This window comes from Chroicocephalus ridibundus, chromosome 1 (genome assembly GCF_963924245.1).
Source record: "Chroicocephalus ridibundus chromosome 1, bChrRid1.1, whole genome shotgun sequence".
NCBI lineage: Eukaryota > Metazoa > Chordata > Aves > Charadriiformes > Laridae > Chroicocephalus > Chroicocephalus ridibundus.
Window position 1 is genome coordinate 87,943,284 of NC_086284.1, and position 12,832 is coordinate 87,956,115.

At 39.9% G+C, this 12,832-nt stretch overlaps 1 protein-coding gene across 7 annotated transcripts in view; it reads right to left on the minus strand.

Annotated features, from left to right (window-relative positions):
- The window catches only part of MAP7D2 (MAP7 domain containing 2), an 88,818-nt gene that overhangs the window by 25,561 nt on the left and 50,425 nt on the right, over window positions 1-12,832 (minus strand). For 4 of the 7 annotated variants that reach the window (XM_063342860.1, XM_063342838.1, XM_063342826.1 and 1 more), the window contains exons 2-4: window positions 12,494-12,571; window positions 9,084-9,247; window positions 1,049-1,163 (exon numbers count right to left, since the gene is read on the minus strand). In XM_063342860.1, the coding sequence (XP_063198930.1) occupies window positions 1,049-1,163; window positions 9,084-9,247; window positions 12,494-12,571 (357 nt within the window). Of the gene's footprint in view, window positions 1-31; window positions 131-1,048; window positions 1,164-1,358; window positions 1,639-9,083; window positions 9,248-12,493; window positions 12,572-12,832 lie in introns of those variants that run through there. The other 3 variants (XM_063342817.1, XM_063342796.1, XM_063342849.1) reach the window with 2 other exon arrangements.

The window sequence follows — 12,832 nt, forward strand, 5'->3', positions numbered from 1 at the left end:
GACACAATGGTACTATGATTCTCTGAAATACCATTGAAGGAATCAGCAGGAGCAGTAGAGGTCACAGGGTCTGGAGTAAGGGTGTTGGCAGCTAAACCTAGAACAGGGGGTGGGGTATTTTCTGATTCACCTACACAGCAGAGAAATCAGAGCAAAAAAGAGGTGAAAGAAATTACTGCATAAATTGGGGGAGGTGGAATTAAGCATAAACTGCATCACAAAGACAAACTGTTTTCTTTCTCAAAGTATAAGAGACTTCTTTTGTTACCATTTCCTGGCTTTTTTGATGGCGTATCGTGAAAACTACGATGTGAAACAGTTTGCCTTTTTAGAGTTAAGTATATTTACACACTTTTTGAAAGAGAATAACTGTCATATTTCATCATCACGCAAACATGGATATTTTTCCCCATAACAACGGTTTATTCAAACCTGACAAATTTAAATAAATTATATGATTTAAAACAGAAAACATGCATCTTTTTGAAATACAAAAGCAGTACATGACTGATTATGTAATAAAAAGAATTTGTTCTGAAGCCAAATCAAGAAGAGCAGCAACAAAAAGTATGTGGGGGAAAAACCCAAACTATTTTAAACTGCACATGCTGCATAGTCATCTAGAAATTCCCGTCAGGTTTTTAGAAGTACCAAACAAAAACAGATCATCTTTTGCAAGGCTTAGACAGCGCTCGGTCCTTTGGTGAATATTAAATTTGCTAACTGTGTGCGTGGGAAGACAATGCGGGGGGGAAGAGAATAAGGAAGAGAGAGCATAAATTTTAATTTCAGCATTTAGCATCCTCCCAACAGATTCTGATTACTCTATTAAAACGATCTGCATTCCTAAAGTTAGGAGTGACCTTTCTCCCCAGAAGATACTAGAGAGAGGAAGCTTGGCAAGCAATTACAAAGCATTTATTCATGCCCCAAGGCAGTAGCCCCTACAGTACCACCCTAACTATAAAATGCATCACCCTTACTATCTCCACAACCTCATGCATTTTGCACTTCCAGATCTGCAATGCAGGCAGCCTGTTTCACTTACCATCTCTCCCTCCTGAGCCCGCAGCCAGTGCTCCTCCCCACGACCACCGCTTCTGCTTCTGTTCCAGCTGCTGGCTGCGTTCAAGGGACCGACGCATCATGGCTTCTAAACGTTCCTGATTTTATTGGTACAAAACCAGAAAGCAGATCTGAATCAGTTCTTTGGGGGCTCTTTTTTCCACTCCCCCCTCCTTCTGAAACCACGCTAAAAACACACAGTTCCCCTGTTGCTCCACACAAGGTGATGACAGGAGCTTGTTTGCAAGAAAAGAAAAAGGACTGAATAAAGAAGGTATCAGCATGCTACCTACCTCCAGATCTGTGTATCCTTTGTCTGCAAGCCACTGAGGTCACTACAGAGGCCTAAGTAAATAACACAGGTTGCATCACTGCCTAGCATCTGCTCCTGCTGGTGAGGCTGCTGCTGTGCTCTGGACTTAATTTGTATAAGAATAATGCTCGACAAGCATTAACTCCTTCTTGTCTATGCAGACCTCAGGATTTTTTTTCCATCCCTTTCTGAGCACAGCTAAATTGCTGCAATGCCAGTGGCTCCTCCTAGCCACGCAGATAAATGATCACTTCAAACCCAAAGTAGGTTACTTTGCAGGATGCTCAATTTATTTATTTATTTTTACAAAAACTCCCTCCTTCCTTCCACTATGTTCTTTACAGCCTAGGCATTTAAGAGCTCCTGATTTATTTTTTTTTCCCCTGTGTATTATTTTTAGTGCCTGCCCTGATTGTGCTGTTCTGAGATATTTTTTTTTCCCTCCACCTCCATGTTCTTCTCCATGGCTTGACGAGTTCAGATTTTCAGATGAGGAAGAACAAGGAGATTTCTTTCCCTTGCCAAATCCTGCTCTACATTTAATTTACAGCTACATATGGTCGCCTCATTCCCCCTCCACCACCTCCTAACTCTCACTCAAAGACCTCCACTCAGTTTTGTTCCCACCTCCTCCCTCTGCTAGTTTCTCAGTGGTTTATTGTTGTGGCAATGAGCTCCGCACTTTTTCTTTTCCTCCTTTCAAGCAGATAAAAGCTGGTTCTTCCCCACCCACCATTCCATCACCTGCCACCCTCTTTCTTTCCTCCTCCCAGTACCCCATTCGCATCTGGCAACCTCTTTCACCCTCGCATTTCAGCAGCTCAACCCCTACTGTGAAAGATGAGTCCACCCTTGCTGCCTCCCACTCCTGCCCCAATGGTTTTTAGCCCCTGGATCCTCTTAGTATTTTTGGTCTTATTACTTACTACCTTTGCTACATCCTTCTGGTCTAGTATGAAACTCTATCCACTTCAAACACTCAATCTGGCAGGTTTCTGTGATTACATCACATCCCCTTCAATTTCTAGCAATCCCCTGCTCTGTCTCCAACACATTTTGGTAGCTCAGATCAGCTTTGTGGAAAATATCTCCTGCATTTCTTAGACAGATTACTTTCACCGATTCATGACTTTAGTCTAGTTTTCCTATTCCCCTTTCCTGAGATATTTTACCACAAAATTTCAGTCTTTGTTCAAGCATGTCTCCTTCAGTCTCTGCACTGATGTTGAGCCTGTTGCCTCTGATGAAGCTCCTTCAGCAGATCAGACCCTAACATCAGGCACCTCCAGCAACTACCATGCCTTGAACTTTTATGCACGTATCTGTAAACATCGTGTTGCCTTACTGAGGCTCTGTCTATGGTCACTGGTTTTCTGCAACGCCAGATGCCCTGTCATCATTTTCTGGTTATCTGTAATATACTTTTAGCTTTCCATTTCTTTAAAGAATCTCTTCTACTACCATGACTTACAGTAATTTATTCTGACCTCATTTTTTCCACCTCATCCAACCCTGCTACCAATTATCAATCAATTTCAACATCAAGCACTATCTTCTATCTTTAAGCCCTCTTAACTTTATTACAAATCACTCGTACCATAAAGAATTCCATTATACTACCCTCTATACAAAGAGTGAAAAAAAAAAAGCAATTCTCACATATGCTTTCTATCATTCTCAGCTCTCCTGTCCCTGTTAGCTTTCAGCCAGGGGACCCACCTTGCTGTTACAATTTCTCCTGACACCTCCAGGAAGATGGTCTTTCGGTGGTGTATTTTGAGGTCTCACTTCAGCTTTGTCTCCCTTCTATGTCTCTAGCTCACGGTCTATCAGATAACATCCTTCAAAGACCACTGAAAGCAGGCAGCTGCTTCTTTCCCTTCCCCCCGCCCTTCTGTCTAGTCAGTGCCATCAGTGTCCAGGCAGGCACGCAAATGCTCTCTTTGCCTCTTTCCTCCTCCTTTTTCTCCCTACAGAGCAAACACACGAAGCATCACAAAGCTCAAGCACAGCCTCTTCTGCAACAGCACAGAAAAGCCCCACAGTTTTGAACACCCTTCCACTTCTTTCTGTACTTTGAACCACAAAAGAAAGCAACCTTCTAGTCTCTGGAATCCAAAGTCGCTCCCCTTTGATTTATTTTGCTACAGTTTCTTTCGACCCCTACTACTCCATGATGTTGTCATTACTCGATTTCACATTTAAAACCTGTGTGTACTGGCTTTGCATTTCAAGTTCATGCTTTTTGCCTTTAACCTCCCACCTCCCAACATTAATTTAATTCTGGTTTGAGTCCTTTGTCTGTACTTACTCTTTTCAAACCTCACCTTCTATTTCATCACCAGGTCTTCTCGGCAGACTGCTTCTTTTAATTACTTTCTGCTACTCTGCATCTTGCCCCAATGCACGTTTCTACCCACACTCTTTACAAAGGAAAATGACCCTCCCATTTCTTTCTTACTAAAGCATACACTTGCACAGAATCTTTCTTTCCATATCTAATGAATATTGTTATATATTAATAAAAAAAGATAAGATGAAAGCAGTCAAGTTTGAATTATCTAGGTGATTTATGTTTGCATGTTTTGTTTTTTTTTTTTTTTTTTTTTTTTTTTTTTTTAAATGCTGCTTGGAGCACGGACCAGCAATTCTCTAATTTGCAAACCACAAAATACACTTATACCACCTACTGTGAAAGTGCTATTTTAAGAACAAAATGCATGATGAAACAGATTAAAGAAATCAAATGATTTTTCATACATATTTGAAAGCCCATGCTACCTACAATCTGAGGCTGAAATCTTCAATTACGTGATGTGGAGAGGATCATTCATTTTCATTTGCGAAGAGCCTTTCATTAAAGCACTATAGAACGTAATTATTAAACCTCATGAAGCCCTACAGATATAGCTTAGATAAAGAACAATACGAAGGCCATTTTTCATGAAGAAAGAATAGTTATTTAAAAAAAACAACAACAACAACATTTTGAGTTAGAACAAAACTAAAAAGCCATGGAAAACAGTAAGACACATGGAAGTACAGCATAAACAACCCATACATTAATAATTTGGTCTGTGACGAAAACTGAACAAGGTGACAAAGTACTCCATTAGCAAACAATCTGCAAAACCCGCTTCCTTTTTATGTTATAGATGAAGTACTTCCTTAAAAACATATCAAACTATCCATGTGATCCTCATTTGGGAACTCTAACAGCTTTAGATAGAGGAAACAATCTCTTCACTAAAGATATAGTGAGCTTCCACAAAAAACTACAATGTACAAGCTTTGCATGTATGTTAAATTAAGAATGAGCAAAACCATAAAAAGAGAGCCATCTACTGCTAGTATCTAAAATATACATGTACTTTCCAAAATCCATAGTTATCCATCCAGGTTTTCTAGCAACTAAGTGACAGCACAAACATTTGCACTGTCTGAATTAAAACAAACCAAAACCAAACAAATCCACAAACCAATAGTGAGAATACAAGTAAATTGACTGAAGCACCTTCCTTTTTTTTTTTAATGTAAAAGATGACACAGATGTGAAGACAAGGAAAAAAATTCATTTTACAAGTACTATGACTTAAAATATTTTGTGCGAACAATTCTAAAACAATCTGCCTTATACCTATAATACAAACATCTAAGAGGCCAAAAACCCTCTTCTTCTCTTTATATATTCCTCAGCGCTGTAAGTAGCTCGCTGTTTCCTGTTATTATCAGGTGGCTTCATCTTTTGAGTAGCTCTTCCACATAGCAACAAAAGAGCTTCGTTATTTTCTATCCAAAGAATGCATTAAAAAGCAATACAGTATTTTTAAATTTAACTACCCTCGTGAATAGAATTCATTTCTACTCTCAACCAATTACAATTACGGGTGTGTAGAAAGGGAAAATTTATTAAGAGTGTGTGCAAAGAACAACACAGGAAAAACGAAGGCTCTGTGTTAAGGTACATGGGGAGTTGCAGCAGCAAGTAATGGCAAGGAGGAGCAGAGGTCGGTCGCTGTCGTAGTGAGGACTAAACTCTTCTCCTCTTGTCAACTGCACAGCAAATTGAGAGACTGCTTACACAGCAACCTCAAACAGTTTGTAGCAAAATTTTTTTATTACTTTTGCAACTGAATTCTACTCAGTATATGAATTGCTAAAAGATGTTTGGAAAGCTGTTTTTATTTTCATATATTACAATTCAAAAAGTAATTAACTTTGAATTACAACATAATAAGTAATTAACACTATAACATCTCAAGAGTTTTTCTATTCTCTTGTGTTTAAGTGCATACTTTTTACAAATGTAACCAATAGCGCGCACGCAGCAAAACAATCTCTCCAACACTGCAGGATATTCTTTTCCATTTAGCAGTTGTTACATCAGTCTTTCAAGTCTGAGTGATGGATTAGAGTTGATGCTGTCTACCAGTAGCAGTTCATTTAAACATTAGTGCATTGGTATGATCAGTACTAATTTTATCAATTTACTTTTTAACAAAATCTAATGGTTTTATCAAAAGTGTATCTTTGACTAGATGGATGTTATTGCTCTTATTCGCACTAGCATCCTTGACATGGCCCATACAAGTGATGTTCATATTGTCTTACGGAACACAAGAGCAGTAGAAGAACACAGCTTCTACAGAGTCTTCCCCAATTGGCAAGGTATTTCCAAGTCACATGGAAGTTCAAGATATGGAAAGGGAAAAAAATATTTTAACTAAACGAGGACTACCTTTGGTTTTATACAGTCCCAAAACCACTGGCTACTTACTATCAAAAGCAACTCTTTAATAGTTTCTGTTGAACAACAACATGCTTCTTTCCTCAAGGTTCAGGAACTGCTTTTACTGAAGGAAGCAGGCAGCTTTAAAAGTAGTATGGAGGGAAGGGCAGTGCTACTGAAGACCTCCACAGATTAGAAAGGTGCCGTCAATATAGACAGGACGATTTTCAGACACATTTATTTGGTTCCTGTCTGAGGAACTGGACACACTTCCACTGTGCTCTGCAACAAGCTCCAGCTACCACAGAGAACTCTGCCAAAATAGCTCCATTCCCATCAACAGAGACTTTAAAACCACCACCTCTTATCTGGCGCTGTAGAGGGGAAAAAGTAAGCAAAATAAATCAAACTGTAGCCACCTCCTCTTTGAGAAGCCCTTTGCATGCAAAACTGTTGAGCAGAGGATGCTCTGATGTAGGAAGCCAACAGGTCGCCACAGAGCCATTCATCTCAAACTCTTACAGATGCACCAACAATATTTTCTAGAGAGATTTATATAACCTGTTCCTATCACAAATGTGCGCTGCCTTCTGCTGTGTTAAAAAGCAAGGAAAAAAGACTTATGGAAGATTTAACGGGCAACCAATAAGGCAGAGAGGAAGGAAGAAAATCTTTGTACTTGGCACTCTGAACACCCGATGAGCCGGTAAAATGGGTGCTCCAGTCCCCACCCAGTGTAAACCAGTGTTAAAAGGAAAAACACTGAGGACATGCTGCAGTACAGTGGCTCACTGTCCAGGATGCACCACACGCACACACCCAGGCATGGGAAACATGGCTTCAAAGCTCTTCCAGTAAAGGTGGCCTCAAACATCCAGAGTGACTCACAAGCAGTGAGTAACTTGCAATGCCCAAGGAGCTGCAACTTCATCAACATCCTTTCTTGGACCTCCACTGCTACTAAGCCTATGGGGTTTGAGAGGCTCATCAGAAGAGCTGGGAAGGTGGGATCTGGCAGATCCTTTAGCAGAATTCAAGTGGAATTTGAGAAATGAGGGAATGACAAGTAAACATGAAGGGAAGCCAGGAGGTGGTGGTGTCTCCTTTACCCCATTTCCTTCTTCTCTCATCCTCCCCTGTTCTACAGATTATTCCCCTATGTACCCTCCCCTCCTTCAGAGGCTCCTCCCACCAGGTCTAATCCATCCCCAAACAAGCAAGCATCCTCTCCTGTCTTCCTCCCCACATAGTCTTCTCTCAGGTTCTTCAACCTGGGGGAAGGGGGAGAGAGAAAAGGAGCCAGGCCTGGGCCTGCCTTGACTCCCAAAAGGCTTTGGACAGTTTAAGCTTGAAGGACCAGGTCAGTGAGCAGATCTAGGAGTGGTATTCATATCATGACCCAAAAACTTGGAGGCAGCCTTTCTCTCGCCATTAGAGAAGTCTCCCATCATGTGTATGGGGTGCTGGGGAGCTACAACAGGCTCGCTGATGCTTGGGAGAAACATCACTGTGTGCTCAATCTCTTACGTCCACCTCTGGCAAAGTACAGGAGGCAACTACAGGAGACAGGCTCCCCACTGAAGAGACCCTTTGGGTCTGACGCCTCTCTTAACGTCTGACAACCCTGCTCTCATTTCTCCAGCACAGGCAGCCCATGCAGGCAGGGAAACCAGGCAACTGCTCTCTTCCTACACCTCTCCCCTTCCCTGCACCTCTTCGGTGTAAACTTTGAGGAAAGGGTTTTGGAAGTTTTTATACTTGCCACTTTCCCTTACCACCCCCCATAGAGAGGATCAATTCTGCTTAGCTGCAAAAGGTTATTACAGCAGGAAATACTGGGGAAGGAGCATGTCATGTCAATGATGTTACCACAGAAGGAGAGAGACCTACCCTTTGTTTCAGTTTTTGCTACTTTTCTTACCAAAATCTGAAATGTACCACACGACAAAATATTTTAAAACGAATTCTCAGCTATTATGCAGAAGCCACAATCAGCATATGTTACAGTTGAAAGAGGAACAGCAGGATATACTCTTCTCTTCAGAATAAAGTGAAAAAATCAAACAACAAAAAAAATTTCAATGGACAGCAGTATGTTATTCTGAAGCCATGCAGAAACGTTTTACCTCTTTTGCACAGATATTTTGATCAAAAGATAGGGGGCAGGAAAAAAAAAATGAAGGTTAATAACTGCAGATTTCTACAGCCTTTTTATCTAGGAACTAGGGAAATATCTTCTTTTGTCCTTTTTTTTTTTTTAACCACTGCCCCCTTTTCCAAAAATCATTAATTCTTTATCTGTTGCAGTGCTAGTGTTTTCTACAGAATGTCATGCAGAGAGACACACACACACTGCCTTCAGAGATCTGCATCAGAAATTGGACTCACTAGAGCAAGAAAGAACCTTAAATGATGTCAGTGGGGAGAACAGAAGAGAGGAAGGGTATGAAGATGCTTCAAAAGATATGTGATTAATTCTGTTCTGTGCTCGAATTTTAAACCAGCCTAGATTCTTCAATGCTTTAAGTAAAAATTTCTGATTTTATGTTACTGAGGAAAACCAAAACATTTTTGTAAACATTAGTTCAGTTTCACGGACAGGAAACTAAACAGTAAGAAAAATCTTGCCATTTTATGGAAACACTCATCTTTAAAAGCTACCTTCTGGAAAGCTGGTGCTTTATTGTCTGCCAGTCAGAGTCACAGATACGTGAGCATAAGTAGATGACTATTCTGTGAGATCAGATGAAAAAAAATAATCAAGAGACAAAAAAGCTTTGGAAAATGTTTTTGATGTACAAGCAGTAGTAGAGTATTTATAGCTGCAGTGATGTGCAGTTGCAGTTCCCAAAGTAATGCCCACATGTCTCTGGGCCAAAAAAAAAAGAAATCAACATTTAATGCAGGTCAATATTCAGCTATGTTTAATGCTATCACACAGAGTTGCTCTGCCATACATCTCCCAGTGGACCTTACCTCCTCCTCTTTAAGCTTTTGTCTCCGTTTTTCTTCAACAGCTGCTCTCTTCTGCTCCTCTCTCTGCCTCTGTTCCTCCAGTTTTCTCCATCGCTCCTCCATTTGCTTTTCATATTGAAGTTTTGCTCTTCTCTCCTTCTCCAGTATCTGCTGTTCCCTAGCAGCTAAGGCAGAGAAAAAGGTGCATTTCACTTCATGCAAATTTTCTCCTGCTTTAAAATTGATAAAACAACACAATAAAGTAAAACAACAAATACAAGTACACAGGGTTTTAGTCCACTGAGATAGAGTGCACAGAAGTGCTGGAACTATTAATAAATCTAAGTGATTTACTCAATAAATAAATAGGCAAGCCCTTTGTACACAAGGTGACAAAGTGCCCCTTTGTGCCCCTTACCTATGTAAAAATAGTGTACAGAATAGTTAACAAATCTTTTTTATGTTTCAGATCCCTCTGTAGCTTAAAGCTAAATGTTCCGAGTAGGTTTTAAAGTGAATCAGTTATATATGTTGAAGCAAAAGTCCTTGGAATTTCTTTAAAACTGTGCTTCTCATCATGGGACTGCCTTCAAAATAAATACATGAAAACAATGTACACCAATTTTTCTATGACGCTTTGAAAATACACCATTCTGTTCATAATTTGGTGCTACATCGTTATCCACTTCTTCCTCTTTGTATGAAAAATAAACAAACACGCACTTCTGTTATTGAGGGTTTGCCCAACTGGAGTCATAATCTTATTCTTGAGACATTAGCTTGTTGTTACAGAAATTCAGACTGCAACATTACATACAGGACTGTTGCTTCAGGTTTACATAGGAGAACAAGTAGCAGAAGTTAATGTGACAAATCATGAGGAAAAAAATCTACTTCTCATGCAAGTGTATTCCATAAAAAGGCAGGAAAGAGGACTTCAGTAAGCATGCCTACATACACGCAAGCCTGTAATGTCACATACCAAGACACATACAGCTGATATCAAAGAAGGAATATTCTCACAGTTGCCAGGCTAAGAACTTGAAAGTTAGGGAAAGCCAGAATTAACACTGTTTATACAAGAGCGCGTCCTTCATCCTGCTCACCTGTTCAGCCTCCCTCTGCTTTCTCAGTTCCTGTTTCCTTGTACAGCAAATTTGCACCCTTCTAACTCTCTCTCGGTATCTTCCCCTTCAGTCCTAGGCTCTTGCCCAGCCATCTCAATTCCCTCTCCTCAGACCAGCCTTTTTCCCCCTCAGCTTCTGACCCCAGGCTCTTTAACCACAGCCCTGACCTTCAGCCCCTCCTAGCCCCACCACTCCACCCTTAAGCCCTTGGTTTAAAGCCAGGGTCCCTCCAACACCAGATCCTCTTACAACAGTTGCATATCTTTCCCTTGAATACGGGATCCCCCCTAAAATACTTCTTCCTCACATCCAGCCTGCCTTACAGAACACCTTCTACCTTATTCTTGTTAGAAATACAGTTGATGTCTTCCCCTTTGCCTTATGAGAATTCACTATTCCTCCCCCCTCACCAGGACAGGGCAGTATGAGAGGGGTGTCAGTGCTGCAGGTGAGCCTGGACCTGTACTCATGAAGAATCAGACTTGTCAACAGATAAAGTTACCTCAGAAACAATAGAAGACAAGTGACCAGTCCCTAATTGTTAATGACTACTAGCCATGTCAGGTACAGCAGGTGAAAACAGCATGCTGGAGTTGATAAAAACCAAAAATAAAGCAAGATTGCGTTAAGATTACCTTCCGAGTAAGTAGGTGAAACCTGGGACTGATTCTGGACGGAGAAGCAAACCATTCTGTCATCATTGACATACATACAATTCTTGTTTCTTAATTTAGGGATGCTAAACCACTGATTAATGACTTTTGGCTTTGGTGAAAAGGTTATTCCATATTGCTGCAAAGTACCTGCTGGTTGCATAAAGATCTGTTCTTCTGGGGAATTCGCTGCTTTTTTCTGAACTTCTAAAAGAAATTCGCCACAGACGAACTGTGACCAAAATCCAGAGCTCCCCATTCTAGAAATAGCCTTGACCCTAAAAAAGTATGTTTCCAGAAGCCACGTATGATGTCTGGAGACAAGAACACCTTCCAAATCCCCTGGGTCAACCACTCCCAGATTTCCCAGCTTTCAGTTTCCCTCTCATCTCCTCTTCTGCTTTTTAATTCAAGTCCTTTCCAATCTACTCATCATGTCACTTTCTCGGGAACTAGCAAAGAAGGGATAACTAAGAGGACAGAAGAAACAGTCTGGACTGAGTATACCTGGAAGAGACATAAGCTACAACTCAGGCTGGCGCGTGCCCCATACAGACAGAACCTCCGGGGAGATGAAGTACTAAACACCAGCAGATTTTCACAGGAACTACCAAAAGGAATCTTGCTCACCAAGCCCATGGTATTAAAACCTGTCAAGTCACTGGTCTCCAGTCTCAGGTTTTGTCAAGAAATGGGCAACAGTTTGTTTGTTTATTTATTGCAAGAAAAACGGTATTTTCCCATGATTCTTCTCACAGGTGTCCATACTGTTTAAGTTGACATTTCCTTAAAATACACGTCTAGCCTAAATTTTACGAAATCATAAAACACTGCCAATTCCTTCTGATAGGGAATGTCAGGTAGCCTTAAGGAACAGTGCTACTGACCTTTCTTGTTATTACAGTGAGGAAAAGTGAAGTTAACTGTTGAACATTTTATACATTTATATGTGTATATATAGAAAGTCCAAAGCAATGTTGAACAGTTAATTTCTTTCATATATATATATACGAAATGAACTGTGTATACACACCCCACCCCCCTTTTTTATATATAGACATATTTTTATATACATACATTTTTTGCGATTTCCTCAACATTTCCCTGGAGGTATTAGTAGATTAAAAACAACTGACTACTGTAAAAACTCTGAAATCAATGCCTATGTTATTCAGGAAATTAATTAATTTTTCTCATTCTCTTGAAAGATTAACTATTTTAAAACTTACGGAAAAGTATCTGCTTTATACTATAATTAACAACTCCACAATATATTTTAATATGGCTAAAACTTAATAGCCTAAAATTGAGCCTACATATTATCCTGAGTATTATTCTAGGCTTATTTGGTATTTTTACAAATGAGAATCCTAACAGTCAAAATCTTGCACATAAACCTACATTTGAAAGTACATAAATCAAAGGAGAAAGTCGGCTTCTAACTACATAATATTAAATGCCTAAATGGAAATCGAAGAAGACATAGATGAATTTATTTTTATAGTTTAATTTTAAAGTAGTACTATAAGCGATAAAGACTAGGAACAGCCTGAACCACATTTAAAATTCAGAACAGAAAAAATGTCATGTTAGTAACTTAAGCCTACTAACACATATACATAAATAATACATACACCTCCTGCCATCTTACCAAGGTATTTCTCCCTTTCTTCTCTTCTCTCCTTTGCCAGTCTTTGTCTTTCATCGGTTTTTAGAAATCCATCAATAGCTGAAGTCAGAGAGGGAGAGGGAAAAAAAAAAAGTGTTAAAAAAGTGTTAGTAAAACTAAAGAAGCATCAAAAAAAAAAAAACAACCCAAAATTCAGCAAAAACAAATAATATCTACTGCATTTAACACCACCACCAACAAAAACAATTTTGCACTTGTATGTGGGTGGGTTAACACGCTGGGATTTAGATACATCTTGAGCGCAGTTTCCTACCTACTGCCGAACTCCAAGCACAGTTCCTCACTGTAAATGCCCCACTC